Source organism: Panthera uncia, chromosome F2 (assembly GCF_023721935.1).
Source record: "Panthera uncia isolate 11264 chromosome F2, Puncia_PCG_1.0, whole genome shotgun sequence".
Classification (NCBI taxonomy): Eukaryota; Metazoa; Chordata; class Mammalia; order Carnivora; family Felidae; genus Panthera; species Panthera uncia.
Window position 1 is genome coordinate 8,464,910 of NC_064812.1, and position 23,701 is coordinate 8,488,610.

A 23,701-nucleotide genomic window follows, 5' to 3' on the forward strand; every position below is an offset into this window, starting at 1 on the left:
CAAGACCCAAGGGCCTCCCTGCTCCTTCCTTATCCAACCTCCTGCTGCCTCCCTGAGGAGGACCGGGCTCTGGGCGTCCTCTGGTAGAACGTAGACCTCCACACTGGCTGGCCAAGGGGGCGCTAGCCATAAGGATACACTGAAAGAGGAGCACTTGATCTGAACCCAGCCGTGTTTCTTTAGCTTTAACACATCCCACGCATCCTACTTGACAACCATAGTGAGCCCTTCCTAGGTCAGGCACTACAATGAGGACTTGATATCCTCTCTCGCAGACTCTTTGCGTCAACCTCAGGATGTAGGTACTATTATTATCCCCATTTTGCCACTGAGGAAACCGAGGCGCAGAGAAGTGAATGCCAAAGAGCTGGCAAATGGCAGAGCCTGTGCTAGAAGTCAGATCTCCTGAGCTCCTACTCCATTCTTACACATTGGATGTTGGTTGGTTGCAGATAGAATAATTGCAGACCGAGCCCTACACGTGTCAGCTTTGCTGCATAACAAACAATCCCTAAATCTCAGTGACTTTCAACACCGACGCTCAACCAACTGTGCCACCCAGGTGCCCCCGCATAATCAAACTTAAGCCTTCTGCCAAGAGATGGCACACTTCCTATCTGTTGACATCCCAGTGGCCAAAGCAAGAGAGCTGACCAAACCGAACATCAAAGCAGGAGTGAGGTATAGTCTTCTCACAGTGAAAGTAGGGACCAAGGAGGCAGGAAATACATATTTGTGTAACGCAGTTGGCCATAAACTGTTGGGCTCTGCAGCCAGACGCGTAGGTCTGACCCCTGGCTCTACCATTTAGTAGCTGGGTGGCCTTCCGGAAGGTACTTCTCCTCCTCGTGCCCCAGCTTCCTCATCTGTAAGATGAGCATGACAATTACAGCCCTGTGTGAGTCTCCTGGGGCTGCCATAACAGAGTTCTACAGCTGGGTGATGTAAACAACGAAAACTTATTTTCTCTTTCTCACTTGGGCTAGAAGTCCAAGATCGAGTTGCCGTCAAAGGTGGTGTCTCGTGAGACTTCTCTTCCCAGCTTGTAGACGGCCATCTTTCTGCTGTGTCCTTGCTGGTCTTTCTTTACGTGTGCACTGTGAGTGCATTTCAGGGTCTCTTCTTTTTCTTTCTTTCTTTTTTTTTTTAATTTTTTAACGTTTATTCATTTTTGAGACAGGGAGAGACAGAGCATGAACGGGGGAGGGTCAGAGAGGAAGGGAGACACAGAATCTGAAACAGGCTCCAGTCTCTAAGCTGTCAGCACAGATCCCGACACGGGGCTCGAACTCACGGACTGCGAGATCATGACCTGAGCCGAAGTCAGACGCTTAACCGACGGAGCCACCCAGGCGCCCCTAGTCTCTTCTTTTTCTTACAAGGATGCTGGTCTGTGGGACTAGGGCCCCAATCGTATGACCGCATCTCCCCTTAATTACCTCTCTATAGGCCTTGTCTCTAAATAACAGCCCTGTTGGCAGGGGTGGGGGGTGAGGGGGCGGGTAGGGCTTCACAAGGAAGCGCTGAATAGGAGCCGGGTTGCTATTCGTGCTTGGTTTTCGCTTGGCCCGAACTGTACTGATGGGGCATTTCTCTGCCATGGTGACTCATTCCATTCTTCTTTATGTCCTTGTCACCTGTCCCAATTCCCTGGCACAAACTAGGTGCTCAGAGAAGACATCTTTTGTCATCCTGCGGTGAAGCAGGAAGCAGTTAATGGGAGCCCCCCAGGTTTGGGGGAACCCTGGGTGTTGCTCACCTGCTGTGGCTTGAGGCACGTCCTTGTCTTATGCCAACCGGGATCTACCACATGAAGACGGATGTTTCGCAAATGGCAAGACTTCACTCCTTTTTTATGGCCGAATAGTATTCCATTGCATAGATACACCATGTCTTCTTTACCCGTTCATCTGTTGATGGATACTAAGGCTGCCTCCATAACTTAGCTACTGTAGATAATGCCACGCTGGGTAATATATGGGACTGTTGAATCGCTGTATCATATGCCTGGAACCAACACAACGCTGTATGCTAACTCTACTGGAATTTAAACAAACAAACAAAAAATAAGAAAATGGCCCAAGTTCTCGCCAGCAAAATCTCAGTAGATTTTCATTTTCTTGTGGCCTTTGGTGCCTACACTAAGGTAATTGGGCAATGTTCAGAACCGGAATTGACTCCGAGAGATTCTTTTTACAAAGATGCTGTTGTAAACCCCCAAGTGGCAGTAATTCTCCAAGCCCCCTGCCACAGATACTGTCCCCCACCAAGAAAGCACCATAATGACCCTGCACAACAGGGCTGGATATGGATGGACATCAGGAGAACTCACTCGCACGGCTTTGTGTCCAGGGAAGTTTCTGGGTCTCGTTTATGAGTTTGGGTATTTGTCTTGAGTAGCCATTCATAGAACCACCAGGCTCAGAGTCTCCTCTTGGGATTCAGTGGCAACACTCCAAACTCCGTGTTTGTCTCTTATGCCTAATACATATGTGGCCTTGCTTAGGGAGGGATGTGTCTGAGGCTGTGTGTTTAGCAGGGGGATCCACCAGCTAAGGAGAAAATGATCACAGGACATGGGGACAGCCTGCCTTTCCAAGTCCTCTGCTTGATGTGGCTCAGCTCAGCTCAGCAGTGTTGGGGCAGATGGTGCCATGTGCCTCCTCCCAGATCACTGCTAATTAATTATTGGCACAATGAATAAGTCTGTGCGTGTTGACTCTCGCAGGCTCAATTTCCTCATCTGGGAAACGGGATCAATGACACATCCCATAAGATGTGTCGCATCTGGCCCAGAGTAGATGGTGACGGTGAATGGTGATGGAGATGAGAGCAGTGATGATGATGATGGTGATAGTGTTGGCGATGATGATGCTGATGGTGATGATGTTGATGGAGACGGTGATGATGTTGTTGATGGAGATGGTGATGGTGATGTTGATGGAGGTGATAGTGGTGATGATGTTGATGGAGGTGATGGTGGTGATGATGGTGATGATGCTGTTGATGGTGATGATGATGTTGATGGAGATGTTGATGTTGATGGTGATGATGTTGATGTTGATGATGATGTTGATGGAGATGGAGATGGTGATGGTGATGTTGATGGAGGTGATAGTGATGTGATGTTGATGAAGGTGATGGTGGTGATGATGGTGATGATGGTGATGATGATGTTGATGGAGATGGTGATGTTGATGGTGATGGAGATGGTGATGGTGATGGTGATGATGATGTTGATGGTGATGATGTTGATGTTGATGATGTTGATGGAGACGGTGATGGTGATGTTGATGGAGGTGATAGTGGTGATGATGTTGATGGAGATGGTGGTGGTGATGATGGTGATGTTGATGGTGATGGTGATGATGATGTTGATGGTGATGGTGATGTTGTTGATGATGATGATGTTGATGGAAATGGTGATGTTGATCGAGATGGTGATGTTGATGGTGATGATGTTGATGTTGATGATGATATTGATGGAGATGGTGATGGTGATGTTGATGGAGGTGATGGTGGTAATGATGGTGATGGTGATGATGATGGTGATATGATGATGGTAATGATATGATAATGACAAAGATATAATGGTGATGCCACTGCTGTTGATATGATGGTGATGAAGATATGATGATGGTGATGGTGAAAGTGATGATGAAGATATGACGATGATGATGGAGATGATATTGATGGTGGTGGTGATGGTGATGGTGATGGTGGTGGTGGTGGTGATGGTGATTATGAAGATGGCAGCTTTTCCCATAGAGAGGACTTGCTATATGCCAGGCATAGTTTAAACACTTCATATATGTTGGCCTTCTTAATCTTTTAAGCAAGCCGGGAGCTAGATGCTGTCATTCTCCCTACTTTACAGATCAGGAAACTGAGGCATGGTGGAAAGGTGACTCACTGAAAGATACACAGCTAGCCGCTGCCCTGATGGCCTTGAAGCTCATCCAGTGTTAGTTATGCAAGACTATGTCCCCCCGCCCAATGCTCCCTGACCTGTGGCAGGAAAAAGGGTGCAAACAACACACGCTGCTTATTCTGGAAAGTAATTACTTCGAATTAAACTATTGTATACTTTCTAAAAATTTCTCCTTTCATGTTGTTTCCATGGAGAGTCAGACAGAGGCAGGCCAGCCCATCCTGGGCACTGATTCCCACTGGCCGGAGCGGCCGCTCTGTAATATCAACATCCATGGGCCTCTGGGTCATCCATTGTTGACCTGCAGAGGTCAGTGAGCTCAGATCCACGGGCGCAGGTGCGTTCGGGTGAGAGGGAGAGAAACAAGCCCAGGTGGTCTTGACTATGCCGAAAGTTCTTTTCTTGCTTGCCTTGGCAGGCACACGTACTAAAATTGGAATGCTATAGAAAGTTCTCTTCATCCCCACTCCCAGAGGGAAAGCATTTTGCATGCCTCACAGGTGACGAGAGCCGCGATAGCGAGTGGCTGAAGCTACTGCAAGCTGAGGGCTTATTATTAATACCATGGGGAGAGCTGGGGCGGGATTTTCATCTGTCCTTATTACTGTTTGGGGAGCCTCCCTCTCCCCCCCCCCACACTTAGGAAAAAAAGCCCAAACAACAATAATACTTCCTGAGTCTCAGATTCAAGTAACCTCTGCCTTTACAAAATGCCCAGCTGTCTGATTCCTGCCAGTTAGAACATTCCAGAGTCAGACCCTCCTCCCCCGGCCCCCCACGTGAGCCGGGACTTGCCACCAGCCCGGCTGCAGGTGCTACCTGCACGGGCCTCTCTCTTCCCGTCATGGGGGAACAATAGCTTCCAGCCCCGCACCGCCCCTCCCCACTCCTGTGGCCCCACCAAGCCACTCCACGTGTCTGAGCCTCAGTTCCCTCCCAGGTCCGACGGGAGGCCGGAGCTGCCTCGGGGACTGTGCGTGCAACCGTGAGGTTGCACAGGGTGTGTGGAGTGGCTGACCCTGCCGGGTGCACAGGACATCTCCAAATTAGGCACACCCCGGCCCCTGGTCTCCGATCTAGGGCAGGAAGTGGCCTCAGAGATCGCACAGTACACAGCTTTCGTTTACATGTTGAAGCACAGAGCCTCCCCACTCAGTGCTCCTGGCTCTGACCCCGCGCTCTGCTGGTGACTCTTCTCTTTTGCCACCAGTGGGCCTGACAGGGCTCTGCCATCAGAATAGCACTTCCTATTTACTCTGGGTGTGTGAGCTTAGCTTGTTGCTGGCACAGTCTGGAGAGATCTTCCCGCCTTCTCCCTGCGGTAAGTCTGAGTACTTTTTTTTTTCTGTTTTTCAGATGAAGAAGCCGAGGCTCAGAGAGGTTGAGGCACTCCCCCCGAGATCGCACAGCTGGTGAGTGGCTGGAACTTGAGCCCAGCTCTCTGTGACTCCAGAGCCTGTGCTGTTAATTGCTTGCTTTCTCTGTCTTAAACTGCGTTGAAATGGTTGTCCCCCGGCAGCCAAGGGTGGGAGACCTGTGACCCGGTTAGTGTCGTAACTCTCCCGGTGCCTCCTACCGAGCACAGTAGGCCCTCCAGACATACAGGATATTTTGAAGGGGATCCTTTCTAATCCCGCGCGGTGGGGCAGTGTTCAGGGAACCGGACGCTCATCGAATCACTGGAAAGTTCTGCTTAGCCAAGGGCTTCCCCTTTTTGCTACGTTTAAATGCCCCAAGTCACCAACGCGTGCGGCGTGAGAAATGCATTCTGCGCCCCGTCATAAAGCATGTCTTACATTTCATGTGCAGACTGTACCTATAGACCATTTTGACCGTGGAGGTATCTTTGTGATTCAGAAAGTACGATCCTTGACTTCGCGGTGGGAGGGAGGGCAGGACAGGTGGCGGAGGAGGGGTCCAGCACAGGGCTGACACCAGCCCAGGCCCCCAGTGCCCTCATCCCACACCCAAGCAGGTGTCTTGCCAAGGGCTAACCTCCGCCAGCCTTTTCTGCACCCTCAGTGTGATTCTGACCATCTCCGTTTCCCGGTCCTGCTACTTCTCACGCTCCCCCCCTCTCCTGTCACTAAGAGTGCCCGTCTCCGTTTCTTCATCCTTGAGGCCCACTCTCTTGTTTTCAGAAGGTTTCCTAGAACCTGCTTCTGAAAAATCTTTGAGAATGAACAAGCCCCACTTAGTAACGTGACCGCAGATGAACCGCCTGATTTGGTCTCCTAAGTCCTCAGAGAAAACTCTAGAGTAGGGGTAGAGGTGGGTGTGATGTTGGTTTTCAAGCCGTCTTCAGGGTGGTGGGGAGGCCCCAGCGTCCGGGCTGGGCCCTGCCCACCCCTCAACTGGAAAATCTGTTTCAGTAGCTAGTTTCCGCCCGGGTAAGATTCTAGTTTAAATAAAATCCGGAAACCACGACCTCACTAACGTCCTCGTCCAGAAGTCCGGAAAGCTGGTTCTAGGTCTGGTTCCGCCACGTTGCACTGGGTGGACTTTGCCAAGTCCTTTACCTTCACTGGGCCTCAATTTGTCCATCCGTACAGTGGGGTCCTTGTGATTTCTGGCCAGAGCGGCAATGAGTCTTTGATGATGCTCATGCAGCCGCTTATGCTCCTGAGTTGACAAGGAAAAGCCCATCAGGGCAGGGGACTGACTGAGAAAGGGGTGATACTTGATGAAAACAGCCCCACCCTCCATGGGTACCCTGGTTGGGACAAATCCAGAGTCACACACACTCCCGGGGGGAATGAGCCCCCCTCCGTCTGACATCCCAGTATTCCATGGAAGTCACTCTGAGGCCGCGGGCTCTCTGGGAACCAGACCCGTGGGCCCCGTGGTAGGGCCGGGTGCCCCTCCCATGCCGTGAGCCCCACATCCTGCCTCGCCACAGAGGACCCCAGGAGGCAGGATGCACACTTGCTCGCCACAGCTCTCGGTGCCTGCACAGATGTAGAGTGCGGTTTTGTAGTATTTTTGGCTTTATTGTTTTTGCAAAAGCCAGAGGAAGTCTGTAGGCGGAGCTCTGCCTCCCGTCCCCGAAGGTGACTGGTCTGCTCGGTCCGGGGCCAGCAGAGCTCAGGACGGAGGGGGAAACTTGCCCTGGGCCATCCGTGGGCCACCCTGCCTTGAGGATGTCACTGTCACCATCCCATTTTCCATATGAGGACACTGAGGCCCAGAAATGACCCAGAACTCCCCCTCCCCCACCACCTCCCACTCTACACAAACCCAAAGGGACCTCTGCTCGCTGAGCTCTGAGCACTTTGCATCCTGTGTGCGGCCCACACATATTGAGGGCCCACCGCTGTTCTCAGTATGGGGGACACAGCAGTGAAGGACACAGGTGAGGTCCCTGCCCCCCCTAGTGGGGGAAGAGAGACAAATAGAGAAGGAATACCGTGTACAGTGAAGTGTCATTTTGTGACTGAGTCTGCAAAGGGAAATGTAGCTGAGCAAGGGAGCACTGACAGCGATGCGACTTTAGGGGGATCAGGGAAGGCCCCTCCAAGGAGGGCATGTGGGCAGAACCATGAATGCAGCCAGAAAGCAGGCTGTGTGGATTCCAGGCTAAGAATTTTCTAGGCGGGGCAGGAAGGGTGGCAGGTGCAAAGGCCCTGGGGCAGGGAATGTGACTGTTGTAGCAGAACACTCTTCGACCCTCTGTGTGTTTGCCTCCCCACTCTCCCACCAACACAGCTACTAGTCTCTGTTGTTTCCTCCATCTGTCACCTCCAAGTGTCTGCAGGGGTGAGGTAGGGGGTCATGGCTATGTAGCAAAAAAAAAAGAGAGAGAAGGAAAAAGACAAGAAAAAGAAAAGAAATCAAACAGAATTGAGTGGAGCAGAAGAAAAGTGTATATCTAATAGGAAACGACTCATCTGATTCCTTAACCCATTTTGTACAGTTCATTCCTGGTTGACATTTGAAGTAGCTTCATATTCGGTAGGGGGTGGGGGGGGCGGGGCAGAAGCAGACACACCTGTGGCCCGGCACGGCCATCAGCAGGCTGTGATCTTGGGCAGCGTCCCGTCCCGCCTGGAGGTCCCTTCTTCCTCTGTCTTGGTTGGTATTGACACCTGTCTGGCACCTGCTGAAGCAGCTCACGGGCGGGGTGTGCTGGAAGGGACATGTTTGGAGAGTTAGGGACCACGAGTTCAAGTCTTGCTGCCACCACAGACGCCTATACAGCCTCGGACAAGTCACGTCCCTGAGCCTTGCTTTCCCTACCTGGAAAAGGAAGCAGAGAGGTAGGGTCCTCCCTCCGTTCCTCTGTGATCCTGAAATGCCACAAGCCTTTGCCTCCGAGGCAGGCGGCAGTCAGGCATCGGGACAGAGCCTTCCAGCAGCTCCCTTTTGATTTTGTGAGCCTGGAACTCTCAGCAGAGGGATGCCCAGTGTAGGGGGCACGACCTCGGTGATCCTGCCTCGGGCATTCAGATAAGAGCCTCAAGCAGTCCTCGCCTCTCTCTGGTGTGGGGCCTGTGGCCGTGGAACCAGAAATTCATTTCTAGGAGCAGAGGAACGTCTCTCTTTCCCTGGGACCCAGAAGGACTTATTAAAGTGTTCCATTAACTGAAGCTCATTCAGCTGGAAAAAGAATAATCAGACAGCAGTTCTGCCTGGTTACTGGCCTGTGAACTCCTTGAAAGTTTCCCAGAAGGAACGCTTAACAAGCCCCCGTGTGGGGGCGCCTGGGTGGCTCAGTCGGTTAAGCATCTGACTCTCGATTTCAGCTCAGATCATGGTCTTACAGTTTGTGGGATCGAGTCCCACCTTGTGCTGTATGTTGACAGTCCGGAGCCTGCTTGGGATTTTCCCTCTCCCTTTCCCTCTCTGCGCCTCCCCCACGCTCGCTCGCTCTCTCTCCCTCTAGATAAATGAATAAACTTAAAAATAAAAATTAAAACTCCTGTATGTAAGAGAGCCCAGCCCTTCCTGCTTCCTCCCCGACGAGCAGTCAGTGTGGGAGTCGACCAGCAAGGCTGTTATCGTTCGGCGTCATCCCTCTGTCCATCTGCCCGTGAAACAGGCCCCCATACGGGTACAGTGCCAGAGATACAGAAGTAAATGAGACACGGCCTGTGCTCTCAGTGACCATTCGGGCTCAGCCTGACCACTTTCCTCGTTCGGTCGAACTCTAGACACTTCATGGCTGAGCTGACTCTGAAGGTCACAAAGATGTAAACATTTGAGCAACTTTCGCCTGTCAGTGTTATCTGTTTTCCACAATGCCTGCGCCGAATTCATTGGCTTAGCCTTCTTCAGTCAAATGAATTTTCTTTTGGTTCCTTCCTTCCAACACATCCTTGTCTCACGTGAATTTGGGGGGAAGGGAAGTGGCCAGAAAGTTGCTCGTGGGCAACGAGGCACTTAACAAGGGCATTTTACTGATTATAAAGTTCAGGATTTTGTAGCAAACGGTAAGCAAGCCCTCTTTTGGTCCCAGACTACCTCAGGTCGTGCAATTGGCTGCTGCAAACATAACCCTGAAAAACAATCCAGATAAAGGACTGGTCAGGGCTTTGCATTCTGAGCCCACCCAGTAAGACGTGTGGGAATGCACGAGACCCTTGGAGGACTGTCTCTTGACAATAGGTTGGCACAGAAAAAGTCTGGATTTGATCCCGAGGTCTAACACCTACTAACTGTGAGATTGTGCAAATTGCAATTGTTCAGTGTCTTTCAGCCTCAGTTTTATCATCTGTAAAATGGGATAATACCTACCTTTCAGGTGATTGTTCAAGATGATGTAAGATCACCGTTGTAGGAACATGACGGGGAACAAAACGGAGTCTGAGCTCAAGGACCCTAATTGCATGGAGAACCTTTTCAGCTATCCATAAGCATGTAACGTTGGAAAACAGAGGTGGGCCAGGTGCAGAGGGTGGTAGACGGTGTGATTCAGGCGTGCAGAAGGTTCAGAGAGAGTCTCTCTGACGAGCTGACATGGGACCCAGCATCCTGAGTTAAGTGGTGGGTGTCGTCCTGTCTGTGGGAGGAGCATCCGGGCAGGGCGCACAGGCGGTGCACGGGTCCTGGGCTTGTCATCTTGCAAGGGGGCACGGGGCTGGGGAGCACAGTGGGCAAAGGGAAGGCGTGGAGAGTGGGGTCGGAAAGTAGGCAAGGACCAGTTCTAGGAGGATCTCGCAGGCGTCGAGGGGCACGGGGGAGCAGGAGAGCATGTTCGGTCCGGGGTTTGCTTTTTATCGCCGCCCGTTAACTGAGCAGCTAGCCTGTTACCGTTGCTTGGATCGCGGCAGGCGCCGCGAGGCTCCTGGGTGTGGACGAGGGCCTGTTATGAATGGGAGAGATCTCACACCTCTTCTGCCCAGAGCCCGGGCTCAGAGTTTCCCCTTCTGAATTTGGGGGCAGGATGATAGCTCAGTCAATGCTCACAGAGGCTGAGCTCCCAAAACAGGAGGGAGTGAAGGTTCTTGGGGCCGGGTCCAGGCCAAAGCTTACCAGAAGTCCCTTATCTCGCCAGGCCTGGCTACCTATCTGGAAAAGAGGGAGAAGATTAGCAGCCGGGCACGTTGTGAGAGCCTCGTAAATAGAAGTTGAACCTAAAGACCATGTGCTTATTATCTGCATTAGCAAGAATATTGTATTTGAGGCAAGTTCTGCTCAGAGACTGAGACTGTCTCCGCCAATAATTTAACACAGCTTCACTGAGGGAGTTATAATTTATAATAGTAATATTTCACAAGCCAGTAGGATAGAGGATGATGTATCTTAATAAGCCATTAAAGAAATAACATACTCCAAACCAGTGATGAATTACACTGTTGTTCCAGGCACAGGGGCGACGGGAGGAATAGAGTCCAAATTCAGTTGAGGTGCACCTTGCTAGGAGCTGGTTGTCTGTGGAGTCAGGCCTTCCAAGCACCAGCTGTCGGCTTGGGTCCCTCGATGCCGGGGCACGTAGCTCGCGGTGAGGGCACTGGTGTTGACAGGCGAGGTGGGCTCCTCCGAAGGTCCAGGGACGGCTGGTCCAGGGGCTGCTCCGTAGTGGCCCAGGGACAGCTCTGTGGCTCACACCCCTGCCCACGAGGAGAAGCCTCACCAAGGCAGAAACAGATGTCCCTTCTCCTCCTGAGACGGCTGCCGGGTTAATGCCACTGCCAACTGGGAATGGCCCGGCCAAGGCAGGAGCAAGTGTCTCAAGATTTCCGGAGAGTTCCTTAGGTCAGCAAAGAGGAGCCTCGCCCGGGCCAAACACTCAGTGAGTCCTCGCAATTCTTGATATTTAACGTTTAATACTTCTTTTTTTTTAATGTTTATTTTTAAGAGACAGAGAGACAGAGCGCGAGCCGGGGAGGGGCAGAGAGAGAGGGAGACACGGAATCCGAAGCAGGCTCCGGGCTCCGAGCTGTCAGCACAGAGCCTGACTCGGGGCTCGAACTCATGAACCGCGAGATCATGACCTGAGCCGAAGTCGGATGCTTGACCGACTGAGCCACCCAGGCGTCCCTTTGGTATTTGAAGTTTAAATGCCCATCATGTCATAGCCGCCGCTCCGTTATGTTTTTATCGCCAAGCCCCCAGCAACTTGGGCACTGCGTGAGCTCCCGCGTGCTTACGGCCAGCAGGTGTGAATGACAGCGTCCTGACACGGCTTTCTCGGTGGAAGGCAACCCACCCTGAGGTCAAAAGAGCTTTGCTGAAATCATAAGGAGGTGGGTTTGAAACCATAACATGCCAATACACAGCAAAGAGGACGCAAATCCATCCTGATAGCTCCTCTTTCCAGGTTTTCGATGGTTATTCCTTTTCTCTATGGATCATAGAAATGTTTGCTATGAAGCTGTGGTCCACAACACACACACACACACACACACACAGATGCAAAATCCACCCGGGAGTGTCTTCCCCAGTAAAGGATGGTGTTGGTCACTCACTGGGACAGGGAAGGAGAAGGTGTAGAGGGTCAGGACCCCAGAAGGCCAAAGACAAGTATGAACGGAAGCCTGTGGGACAGCCCCTCTCCAGACACACCAAGGCAAGGAAGGCTTCCCGAGGTCCCCCAGCTGGCAGAATCTGAGGGCTGGCACTTGGGTCGCCATTCCTGCCCTGTGCTGTGTATGTTCCGCTACGCCCAGAATCGTGCCGGGGCCCCCCCTGTCCAGCCTTGGTCTCTCTGAGACCCCGGGATGGCCGCCCGCCCTTTCAAAGTCCCGTCTCTCACCGCTGCCCTGGAAGAGATGAAAGGACACCTGTTTGAAAGAAAATTGGGCAGAACAAGAAAGTGCTGGCAAAGGTGCTGTGTTCCCTGAGTGGGAAGCCCTTTGACGGGCAGCCGGGGACGAGCCGTGCAGTCTCCCGCCCCCAGGACTCAGCAGAGACACAGATGGGGGGTGGGCGGGGGACTCCCAGGGTCGAATGCCCACCTGGCGCCCCGGCCGCAAGGGCGTTCTCTGTCCTGTGGGTCAGCGAGGCTCGCTCGTCCCCTCTCTCCTGCCCTGCCTGCCTCCTCCACGGATAGAGGGTGAGTGGCAGCTGTGTGCACCTTGTGGGGGGTCAGGGGGAGTAGGGTGGAGTGGAGACAGTCCCCCCGCCTGTGTGGACGCACCCTCAGGGGAGGTGATGGGCTCTGTCACCTGAAGGGCAGATACGTAGCTCGAAAAGCTCCAGGTTTGTGGCTGTGCTTGCTTGGGTCACCTTTGGGCTTCACGTTTCTGAAATGTACGACTCTGGGCCAAGCGGCTTAACCTCCCTGGTCCTCCGTTTTCTCATCCACAAAATGGACATCTGAACGGATTCAGTGAGTTAACAGGAAAAGAACTCTGAGACCAGCTTGTCGAGCTGTCCTTGGCACCAAGTTGGTGACTGCTCTCTAGAGGGTCAATACAGAGCAGCGATCACATGGGCTAACGGCCCCCGTGGGGGCCGCCGTCCCCTCACCGTCCCGTGCCGCTCCCTGAGAAGCCGTGAGGCATGTGCTGTTGCTGTTTTGGTTCTGCACACGAGGGCAGGGTATGGCTGAGCGTGGCCAAGTGGCTTGTCCGAGGTCACACGGCTAATCAGGCTTTGGAGCTGCTTCCCACGTGGCATCTAGACCTGAGGTCTCTGGCTCCACCCACTGTTGGCCACGCGAGTGGCCCCGAGTAGGTCCCCTGGCCTGTGTGCGCCCGTGTGGCCCATAGGTGCCGCAGGATGAGGCGTCTGGCTCGTGCTTGCCTAGGGCTCCTGCCCGTCTCCGAACCCCAGTGGGTGCTGGGCTCCTCTCGCCATACTGGCCGCTGGGTTTATCCTGTAGTCTGAATCCCCATTCTGGATGTCACTGGAGATCGTCACCTCAACTCCTTCAGGAGCCTTCGCGATGCCCCTGCACAGTAAGAGTTAAACAAATCTCTTCTTGGAAGTCGGAGCCTGGGAGGAACGTTATCTCTTCAAGCTACCTACCTATCAGCTGTCTAAACCTTCCCGCCAAACCCGCCAGGACTCCACCTGTCAGGTACCCAGGAGCCCTTTAGAACCAGCGACAGACCTCCGAGGCGGGGCAGGGGCGGGGGTCTCAGAGTCCTGAATAGTCTTTCCTTTGTCGGGACTTCTGCACCACCTAGATCGGGGAGATCTCTTTCTTTCTGGGGGCAGGCATGAGCCTCGGCGTGCAGCCCCAACCGTGTTACATGCTCTGCACTTTGCATGTGGCTGCAGTTGCGTGGCTGTCTTCAAACTGCATTGAGCACGGCTCAGTCTACACACATAAGAAGATTTGCGGATTTGCATTCCTTTTGTGCGGCTGAAAATATGAAAATATATCCACTCCTTCTCGTCTGACCCTAATCCCGCTTAATCGTGTTTCTCACGGGCACGTCTCCAAACGTCCCATTCTGAACCACTGTTTGTGCTCCAAGGAATCTGTGTTTTCCCCTCCAGCCGCACCCCCAGCGAAGGAGCAGGCAAGAGGTACCAGGGTAAGGAGAGGAGGATTTCCAACCATAAGAAGGGGGCTCTCTCGACCTGTCAGCACCGCCTGGGTGTGGGGGACCCGGGCCAACCATCGAGTCAGCGCGGGAAGGAGCGGGGAGACTCAGGCCCCAAAGGAGATGAGCTTCCGAAGCCACCAAGATAGAGACAGGGCTCGTCTTCAGTCTCCAGGGGACGCCGTGTGCACCCCATCCAGTCTCGTTTCCATATGCCAGTCGCATCACTGCTGTGTGCTGCTCACCAACCATCAGTGGCTCCCAATGCCTTTATCTCAAGACCACATTCCAAAAGACTTCCCCCCCCACCCCGCCTGCCCACCGCAGCCACTCAGAAGGGCACCCTGATTTCCGTAACTGCGTGAGATGCCCCCATCATCACCACCGCCGCCGCTCCCGCCACCGTGCACTTTTTTGGGACCCCACCCTCTCCACCCTCCTCGGTCTCCACGGTCACCTCCTCCATGGAGCCTCCCTTCCTTCTCTGGTTGTCATCAGCCCAGCACTTCTGAGTCACCGGGGCCCTTGGGTGTGCGGAGCAGAGAGTTACACGTATGAACTGCCACGTGCGGGATCCCAGTCTGGCCTCACGGTCTGGAGGTGAAGAGAGACAGGCCCCCTGGTGTGGGCAGTAAAGTACAGGTGTCCCCACAGGTAAGAGGCCCCGTGAGAGGCTGGGCAGAGCAGCACTGAAGAGAAGAGAGGCCTCGGGCGTCAGCCCCGCCCTTCCTAGCCCTGTGACCTTGAGACAGTATCTTAAGGCCGAGGGCCTCAGCTGTCCCGTCTGTAAAATGGTATTGATAGTCGTACCTTCCCCAAAGGGCCTGGAACTGCCTCTCTCACACCCTGGCTTCCCTAAGAAGCCGTGCAGCCTTGGGAAAGCTTAGCATCTCAGAGCCTAACTACCCCCACCCCTGCAAAGCGGAGTGGAGGGTACCTGCCCCCAGAGAGCCGCTGGGCACATTGCCAGGGGTCCAGCAGGAAAACGTGTCAGATATCGACGCTGCGGGCCGGGCCGACTGTGCGTGGATAAGATGGGGAGGCAGCCAAGCCAATCCCGAGATACGGAGGAGACACCCCAGGGGGCCACGGCAAAACAATGAGGATTATGTCCCAGAGTTTGATGTTGGGGTGTGACAGAAGTCGGGGGGCCGGCAGATGGGAGAGGCAGGTGAACCGGTGGCGAAGGGCTCCGGAATGGGCGGGGGGGCAAGCTGCAGTCACCACCTAGAACAGCCTGGGGCTGGAGGGGCCTGGCCCTGTGGCTGGCCTGCAGCAGCTGCATTTTCCTGGAGGAGGCAGTGCTGGGGAGCCCGCTGGGGCCCTGGGTGTGTTAGAGCGCCCCCTAGTGGGACCTGGAATGTGGGGAGCCTGGGACCTGGAATGTAGGGAGCCTGGAGCCTGAGGGGAGCCCCGGCGGGCTCTGGCTCTGTCCTGGCCACAGGCCATCTCCGCGGAAGACCTCCCAATGGGTGAGTTCCTGGGCAGCAGTGGGAACGGGGTTGGGAAGGTTCCAGAAAGATCAGCTACCCAAGGTAGGAGGGTTGCCAAGGCTCTGGGCATCCAGCTGGCCCCAACCAGCCCTTCACGCGAATCCTCTGAGGTTGCCAGGGCTGTTTCTAGAAGTGGGGGGCAGGGCCGCCCGTGGGGCACCTCCTGGGGCTGTTGGTACAGGACCGGCCGGGGTGGGGGTGGGGGGCTGCTCCTGCCAGCAGGATGCAGTGCACTACACGTGGGCCACAGAGGGCGGCTTGAGGGAAGGGTTATTTACCAGGATGTGGTCTGGGGTAGAGGGACCGCAGGGCGGTGCTGTCCCCAGGGATGGAAACAGTGGGGGGTTTCCAGCTCTAGGGCTGAGGGGGTGAGAGGTTAAGGACGGAGATGTTGCCGAGATCCCAAGACAGAGCTGGTGGACGCACGGAGGGGCCGGAGCCCCGAATCTCTGCCCCCTGTCCCTCCAGTCTCCTGCCTGTGTTCGTTCCCGTGGGCCAAACCCACAGGAAGCCAGCCCGAGTGGGAGCCCATAGATGCAGACCCTAAGGCCCGCCCCCCGGGCGCAAAGTACGTGGGGAAGGTGGAAGAAACATCTGGAGGGAAAGCCCGGATGCCCAGCTCTGCGCCTGAACCCCCAGAAGGCCCGGGTGCACACGTTCTGTGCTCCCTGGCCTGCAGGGCCAAGAGGGGATGGCCGTTCTGTCAGCCCCGATTTGGCCTCCTTGCAGCAGGACGTAGGCAAGCCTTGACCTCCCTGAGCCTGGTCTGGAAGCCTCACTGTGTCAAACCCTGCAGGGGCTTCCTGCGACTCCCGGGATGTCACCCCAGCCCTTGGGCCCGGCCCACGCCCACCCTCCAGCTCCGTTTTGCATCTTGCTCTCTGGGTTTCTGTTCTGCGTGGCCTTCTCTCTTTCAGTTCCTTCAGACTCACCTGCTCTCGCTGAGACACCTTTCGCACCTGCAGCTTCCCCAGTCCGGAGGCTCTTGTCTTCTCTACCTAGTTACCCATCTGTCATGGAAGCCTCAGGCTTCCTTTATTTGTTTGTGTGTCTGTTTGTCTAGAGCAAGAGTGGGGGAGAAGGGCAGAGGGAGAGAGAGAGAGAGTCTCAAGCACGCTCTGCGCTGAGCTCCTATGCAGGGCTCAGTCCCACGACCCTGGGATCGTGACCTGAGCCAAAACTCAAGAGCCGCATGCTCAACTGACTGAGCCACCCAGGCGCCTCTCCCTGGCACAGCTTTGAGACAAAATTCCTTCTCCGGGAAGCCTCCGTTTTTGCACTGAAGGCCTTCAACTGATTAGATGAGGCCCACCACATTTTGGAGGCTGATCTTCTTTATTTAAAGTCAAATTGATGATAGATGGCGGCCACGTCTCTAAACCGCCCTCCCAGCGATGCCGAGGATCGTGTTTTGACCAAGCAACTGGGCGCCATGGCCTAGCTGAGTGGACGCACAGAGTTGAACCACCACCCCTTTTCACAGTTCCCTGGGTGATTCCTTGGTAATGGCAGCCTCCGCCCCACTCTGTAATGTTAAGTTCCAGGAGGGCGAGGATGAAGGTCATTGGCTTTCCCGAACCGTTGGTTTGACCGGCACGTCACAGAGCTGCGGCCACATGGCCTGTGCCCAGTCATTGTTGCAGGAGAGAATCCGAGGGGGAGACGGGATCTGCACGGCAGGTGGCGGGGTGCAAATCGGAGTGAGGCGTTCGCTCCGCACAGGGCGCTCCCTCCATCTGAACCCCACCCCTCCCCCCACAAGGCATGCTTGTTTGGTTTCTCAAACGTGTGATGACACCAGGGCGGGGTGAAATCTCCCTGATGTTAATGTTGGTAACGACTGGCATTTACTGAGGGTCAGGATCATTCTGGACGCTTTCTATGTCCTTAAACCCTTAGCACCGATTCTGATCCCTGGTACATATTCAGCGTTCTGGGTAACGTTTTCATAACGTGGGGGCGGCCCGTCCCTTTGGGAAGTGGCTGTCCACGCTAACCTCGTGTGCATTATTTTTTTCTCTCTCTTCACTGAGTCTGGGGTGTGCAGGGGCTGCATCATTGTCCCGTCGTACAGACGAGGCACTGAAGCCCAAGGATGTGGATTCGCCTGAAGTCCTGAGGTGACTCAGTGTCACTGCCGGACTGCAGGGCTCCTGCCCCAGAGTGGGGGGGCCGTCTCCGTTGTCCTCTGTCCTCTGGGAAGCCCAGAGGGGGGAGAGAGGCCTCAAGGTGAGCACAGTTGCTGGCCGGGTTCATCGGGCCTGGTTTTTACTCCGCAAAGAGAGAAATAGCCACACCCTACCCTGCGTGTCGGGGAGCCTGTCATGACCCCCATTTGCCTCTGCGTGCCCGGGGCCACCACTCAGGCCTCCGCTCGTCGTGGCCCGGTTCCTCCCGGCTGATAGTTTGTGCAGGGAATGGTTGTAGCTTGGCTGGTCGGTTCTTCCTGCCCCAGGGGAGGGGAGAGGCTTGGGGCCAATCCAGGCCCGGCCGGGCTGTGGGGATACAGCTGCCAGCTTTGTGGGTGACTCAGAGTGGGTGGAGAGGAGCTGGAGCGAGCCCCCCAGGGCGAGAACCAAACAAGCAGGGAGGTCTCTCTCTCACCCCTGCCCGGCGGGGCTTCTCACCCTCTCCTGCACCCCCCGCACCAGGCTCAGGGCAGGGCAGACCCCTGGGCGCCACCCGCCGGGCTCTGCCTGCCCCTTCACCACCCGCCAGTGGACGGTCTGGGGCAGGTGACCTGACTGCTGCGAGCCTCTGTTCCCACCTCGGAAAGATGGAGATGATACCCCGTCCCGGCAGCAGGAGTGTCGTGGGCTCGGGCAGTTTGACCTGCTGTCCTGCTTAGAATAGGGTCCGGCAGAGAGAACGCCTCCTTCCTGTTAAACCACCTCAGAGGCAGGGCTGGATTTTACCCCCCATTTACAGACGGCAGACTGGAAGCTCAAGCAGCCCACGTAATGTCCCTGGGGTCACCGTCCCAGGGGCTCAGGTTCGGATTTTCCTGCAGGGCCTCACCCCTGGTTGCAGCAGCCGGACCACCTGGGCCTCTGCTGGCTCTTTCCCTGCTTGGGCTCAGCCCGCAACGCCTTCCGAGCTCCTTTCGCCAGCACAGCTGCATGAACAGAGCACTTCTGTCTCCGGAACCAGGCACGTCTGGGAATCTGGGGCCTGGCTCTCCTCTGAGCTCTGGTGCCATTGCCCTGTGTCATTGGACGAGTCATTTCCCCTCTGCGAGCTCAGCCTCTACATCTGTCAGAAGAAGTGGGGCAGAGATGTAAGAGGGGGTGTAGTCCGTGCAAGAAAATGGAACCCACTGAAGGAATAAACCCTAAAGTCCAGAGAGCACTCGGGATGTGCTTGGGCGCCGCTCTAAGCCATTGACCTGCATTGACTCCTGTTTTTCTCGGTCCAGCCCTGACAGGTAGGTTCCATGCTTATCCCCACGCTATAGGGGAAGACAGACAGAAGTTTTAAGCAGGCGGGTTGGATTCGCGGGATCTGGTGCTTACAAAGTTGTTGGAAAGGTGACAGGAGCACAGTCCTTGGGTATTTTGGCCCTACTCCTCCGGGCCGAGGTCCAGAGGCCAGGAAACTACAGGAAGTCAGGCAAAATCTGCAGCCCGGAAGTGAGGGAGGCAGGTGGTTCTGGGCCCAAGGTTCAGACCGCAAAGCAGCACCCATCCCTGTGGGAAGGAGGATGGTCCTGCCTCCCTTTTGCCCATCCAACTACTACTGGCCCGAATCTCAACCGCATCCCGAGCCCTACAGGCAGGGGAAGCTGGGAAATGTGGTTCCCAAACTTTCAGGCCCTGGGGGGGACACTGAGGAGGGAGGAAAGAGTCCTCACTCCAGTGGACTGGACCCAGCCTAGCGGGCCGTGCAAACAGCAGGATGCCCTCACGTGTGGACAAGGTTGATGCTCTACAGATTAACCTTTGCACAGAGAATTGGGGCTGTGTGGACTCCATATACTTTGCCGGCTGCTAGCCCCTTCGTGGCTTTGGGACCCCTTCCCTGCAGGTCCTCGGAGGTCGTGGCCAGTAGAATAGGGAGCAGCCCTTTAAGGAATGGGCGTCACGAATGCAGCAAGCTGGAAGCATCATTTTCATGATGCCCCCGGGGTTGTTCATGCCCGATTTCATTTGTTCTTTTAAACAAGCCTGCCAGGAGGGCAAGCCAGGGGTTCTGTCGGATTTTTTTTTTTTTTAATAAATGAAGGCCTGAACCTTAGGGAGGGCAGAGAATTGATGTTTATCATGCACCACCTCTGTGTGAGACCAGCTGGTTGCTTCTGTGCGTGTCCTTTTAAATCTATCATAGCCCTCCTGTGTGGGCACTATTAGTCCCGCTTCCTGGGTCCAGAAATCAGTATCAGAGCAATGAAGTGCCTTTCCCATGAGCACACGACCAGGAATAGGAGGAAATCTCAAGAGCACACGAGCAGGAATGGAAGGAATCGGGATTCGAACCCGGGTCCGTCTGTGTCGTTCTTCCGACAGCTGTTGACCGTGACTCACTAGCAGGTGCCTCACAGAACCAGACGAGGTGGATTCCAAGAGTCCAGTGAACAGGCCGGGGCTGGGTAGCGGTTCAGGGGAGAAGGGATCTTCTTTGCTAGAAGTGATGGGACCCTTCACCAGCTCGTTCCTGTTTCATGCCACCCTGGGCCCCCAGGCGAAGCCGCCGGGACCCCCAAAGGCCAGGACGTTGAGTGGGAGCCAGTTTCCAATGACCCAAAGCCTCGTGGGCACTAAGTCCCCGTAGCCGCTCGTCATGCTCTCGGGATGGGTTGAGCTGGGAAGTCCCCCTCGCGGTGCATCCTGAAGCTGGTGTGTGCGGAGGCCAAGTGAAAGCAGACGGAGCCGGGGAAGGGGGTGGCAGACGAGAGGGGCAGCCTTGGCCCTCCACCTGTCCATCTGCCCACCCCGCTGGTAGGAGGCGATGCAATCTGTGTGGCACCCCTGGGGCGTCTTTGGGCCCCACCCCCTCCAGGTTTGCCAAGCACCTGATGCACCCAGGAAGCTGTGCCAGGCCCCAGTCATCAGAGAAGCAGAGGAAAGACTGTGGCCTCCACTTGCAGCTGTGGAGGAAGCTTGTAGACCATTTCTCCCACCGAGGACTATCAAAGCCGGATGAGACAGAAATCCAGCTTTTTGAGGGGCACCTGGGTGGCTCAGTCGGTTAAGCGTCCGACTTCGGCTCAGGTCGTGATCTCACAGCTCGTGAGTTTGAGCCCCGCATCGGGTTCTGAGCTGACAGCTCGGAGCCTGGAGCCTGCTTCGGATTCTGTGCCCCCCCCCCCCCCGCCAAATATAAATGAACATTTTTAAAAAATAAAAAAAAAAAAGAAATCCAGCTCTTTGAAGGTGTTAAGAGAGCAGCTGAGGCAGCCGGGACTTGAAAGAGGAAGATCGAGAGAGAAGGGACAAGAAGGGCTTGAGTCTTACATCCTGCAGCCTTCCTGCCTGAGGGACGTGCTGGCTCGTAGGAGGCTGCAGAGACAAGCAGAGACAAACAGCTCCGTGTTGGGCCGTCTCACAAGGCTGGGGGTAAAACTAATTAAATTAAAAATGGAACTCGGGACCACCAGGTCAGCCCAACCCTAAGTGACCAAGAACCTAGAGCAGAAGGAACCAGAGAGAAAAGAGGGATTGTCCTGCACCTTTTATTCCTTCCAAGGCATTTACCAGTATTTTAGTTGCACGGGACCAGACCCCGAGAAACGAAGCCAAAAACAGCAGCCGAGAGGTTAAAAGGCTGGACCCCGCTTTTGATAACCTCACAGTGCAGGTGAGACAGAAATCGGAGGTGAGAGCAGGCAAGGAGGAGGGGCCTCGGTAGACATCCCCGCTATCCTTTGAGAAGAGCCTCTGAGTGAGGGCAAACCAGAAATGACCAGTCACTGTGAAAACTAGAGCGTGGCCCCCCTCATCCCAGTCACCAACTGGAACAAAGTCCCTGCTCACGTTCCTCTCCGAATAAGGACAGCCTGTTCCAGGGCCTCTGTGCTTTTGGCACGTACGGTATGCACAGTTACCAGGCATGCCGGGAGACAGAACCAAATGATGGAAGAGAAATAAAGAGAGAAAATAGACAATAGCAGTAGACCCACATGTTCTCCAAATGTCACAAGGGACAGACATGATGGTCTTTAAAATAACTGTGGTGAATAATTGCAGGACGATAGACAAGAGGGGGGATCTCACCTGAAGAAAACAAGAACCCATAAAAGTTTGGCTCAGATGGAAATTCTAGAACTGAAAAATACAATAACTGAAATGAATGCAATACCTAATTCAAAGACATTATTAGATGCAGAGGGAGAGGGCATGGCAAGGTAGTATGTGTCTTAAGAAATTGGAAAGACGACAGATTTCAAGCCCAAAGAAATGACAAGAAAGGAAGTAATGAAGATGAGAGCAGGTGTTGATGAAATAGAAGAGTAGCTGTGGCTGTACAGAAAGATCTAGAAGGGGCAGCAGAAGGCGGGGGCGGAGTGCTGGCTCTGCCACCATCTCTCTGTGTGACCTTAGACGAGTCGCTTGCCTTCTCTGAGCCTCAGTTTCCCATGTCAGGAAAATAAGCATGATTATCCATTTGGCCCGGTTGTGTGGGGATCCACACGGAGGGGGGTCCACACGGAGGGCAGCACTGCGCTTCTTCACGCGACGTGCTGATGTACCCACCCATCGACTCGCCCCCCTTGGTCATTTCACTGGCAATTCTCCTGCGGGGGCTTTGCGGAGAGCCGGGGGCATCCCAGCCTTGGGGGATCTGTGCACCGCGGCAGGCGTGAACGGAACAGAAACCCGTGCGGTTCATTCACCAGGCTTTCCAAGCATTTAAAACAGCTCATCTGTCAGTGGCTGGTCATCGCCAGCCTCTCCCTGTTGCCAGGGAGGTTTATCCTTGCTCAGCACCCTCTTGAGGGAAATCGTGACTTTCTGGATCCTTGAAAAGGTGCTAACGTGTGTCACCATTGTGCCAGTGACCCCTTTAGACTGTCACAAACACGTTCTCCGTGCCTCCTCCAGTACAGGCATACCGTGGGGATCTCGAGAGTTCAGTTCAGCGCGATCCAGCGGATATTGTAACAAAGTGAGTCAAATGAGTTTTCTGGTGCCTACAGAAGTTATACTTCCACCGGGGGAGTCTGTTATGTGTGCAGTAGCATTGTGCCTTAAAAAATCAAGGTGCATACCTTAACGTAGAAATCCTTTTCTGTTAAAAAGTGCTAACCATCATTTGAGCTTTCAGCCTGCCGTAATCACTGATCACAGGCCATCTTAACAAATCTAATAGTGAAAAAGGTTGAAATATCGCGAGGATGGCCAAAATGTCACGCAGAGATGCGACGTGAGCGAACACTGTTGGGAAACAGCACCGATAGGCTGGCGAGGCACAGGGATGCCGCGGTCCAGTTCGGAAGAGACGTGGTATCTGCCAAGTGCGACTAAAGGGAGCGGGCTTGTCCTCCAGCACGTGGCTGAGAGGTGCCCGTCACTCTGCAGGCGGGCCAGGGGGCCGTGTCCCCGGGGGAGGTGTGGCCGGCCTCCCTCGCCACACGCTCGCGGAGGTCTCAGGCCCGTGGCATCTTGGTCCGGGTTCCGCTCCCGGGAGCAGGGCTGGCTTTCGCCCGTGCGTCACAGGCTGCGTCACTTACTGGAGTACAGGGCAGTCACGCTTTCCTTGTTTCTTCCCCGGGGCCGGGGAAGGGGTGGAAGGGTGTTCTCGCTTTTCCATTGCCGTGCACGCGAGGGCTTTGGAAAGCACTCACTGATGCTGGCACAGAAGGTCTCTGCTGGGATGGGATCCGGGCGAGCGCTCTGGCCTCGGAGATGCGGCTACGGGGACGTGCTGAGCGGACGGGAGGAGGGTGTTGTGGTTCCCCTGCTTCTGCAGCCCAGCCTTGCCCTCTGTTCCCCCCCTCACTCCAGCCCAGCATCAGCTCAGAGCATGAATATCTGTCCCATGGAGCCATGCCCTTGTAGGGACCCTGACGGCTCATTCAGAACTTGATTTGATCTGTGCGGTCCAACAGTCCTCTATTTGAGTGACTTTGTCTCTGCCCTTGGTGTCGGCGGGTCCCCATGTCACTCTGAGCAAACTTAGCCTTTCTAGTGGCTTCCACAGCCCCGTGCTCCCCACCCCACCCTCACACATGCCTGTTCCTCTCCTCCACATCGATCCAGGTGGACCAGCCTCCTTTCTCCCAAAGGCACCAGGGCCTTGCGTCTGCCTGGAAACCTCCCACCTTAGACTCTTTCTTGATGTGTCCCAACCACCTATCCCAGAGCCTGGAGCATCGCAGAGCCCTAGAAAATATGCAGTGCGTGGAT

The 23,701-nt window shown here is 54.8% G+C and overlaps 3 protein-coding genes across 4 annotated transcripts in view; all 3 read left to right on the plus strand.

Moving 5' to 3' along the window:
• Positions 1-23,701, plus strand: part of ST3GAL1 (ST3 beta-galactoside alpha-2,3-sialyltransferase 1) — a 92,192-nt gene that overhangs the window by 47,551 nt on the left and 20,940 nt on the right. The window contains exon 1 of one of the 2 annotated variants that reach the window (XM_049633458.1): positions 5,361-11,616. The exons of the other annotated variant lie outside the window; for it this stretch is intronic. The gene's annotated coding sequence lies outside the window, so the exon portion shown is untranslated. Of the gene's footprint in view, positions 1-5,360; positions 11,617-23,701 lie in introns of those variants that run through there. 2 annotated transcript variants of the gene reach the window in all.
• Positions 1,506-23,698, plus strand: LOC125924720 (uncharacterized). Its single transcript, XM_049633460.1, has 3 exons — positions 1,506-5,191; positions 5,288-5,343; positions 23,555-23,698. Exon 1 carries the CDS (start codon positions 2,802-2,804, stop codon positions 3,555-3,557), a length of 756 nt encoding a protein of 251 aa, XP_049489417.1. The 5' UTR covers positions 1,506-2,801; the 3' UTR covers positions 3,558-5,191; positions 5,288-5,343; positions 23,555-23,698.
• Positions 14,973-23,701, plus strand: part of NDRG1 (N-myc downstream regulated 1) — a 188,394-nt gene continuing 179,665 nt past the window's right edge. The window contains exon 1 of the mRNA XM_049633455.1: positions 14,973-14,997. The gene's annotated coding sequence lies outside the window, so the exon portion shown is untranslated. The remainder of the gene's footprint in view (positions 14,998-23,701) is intronic.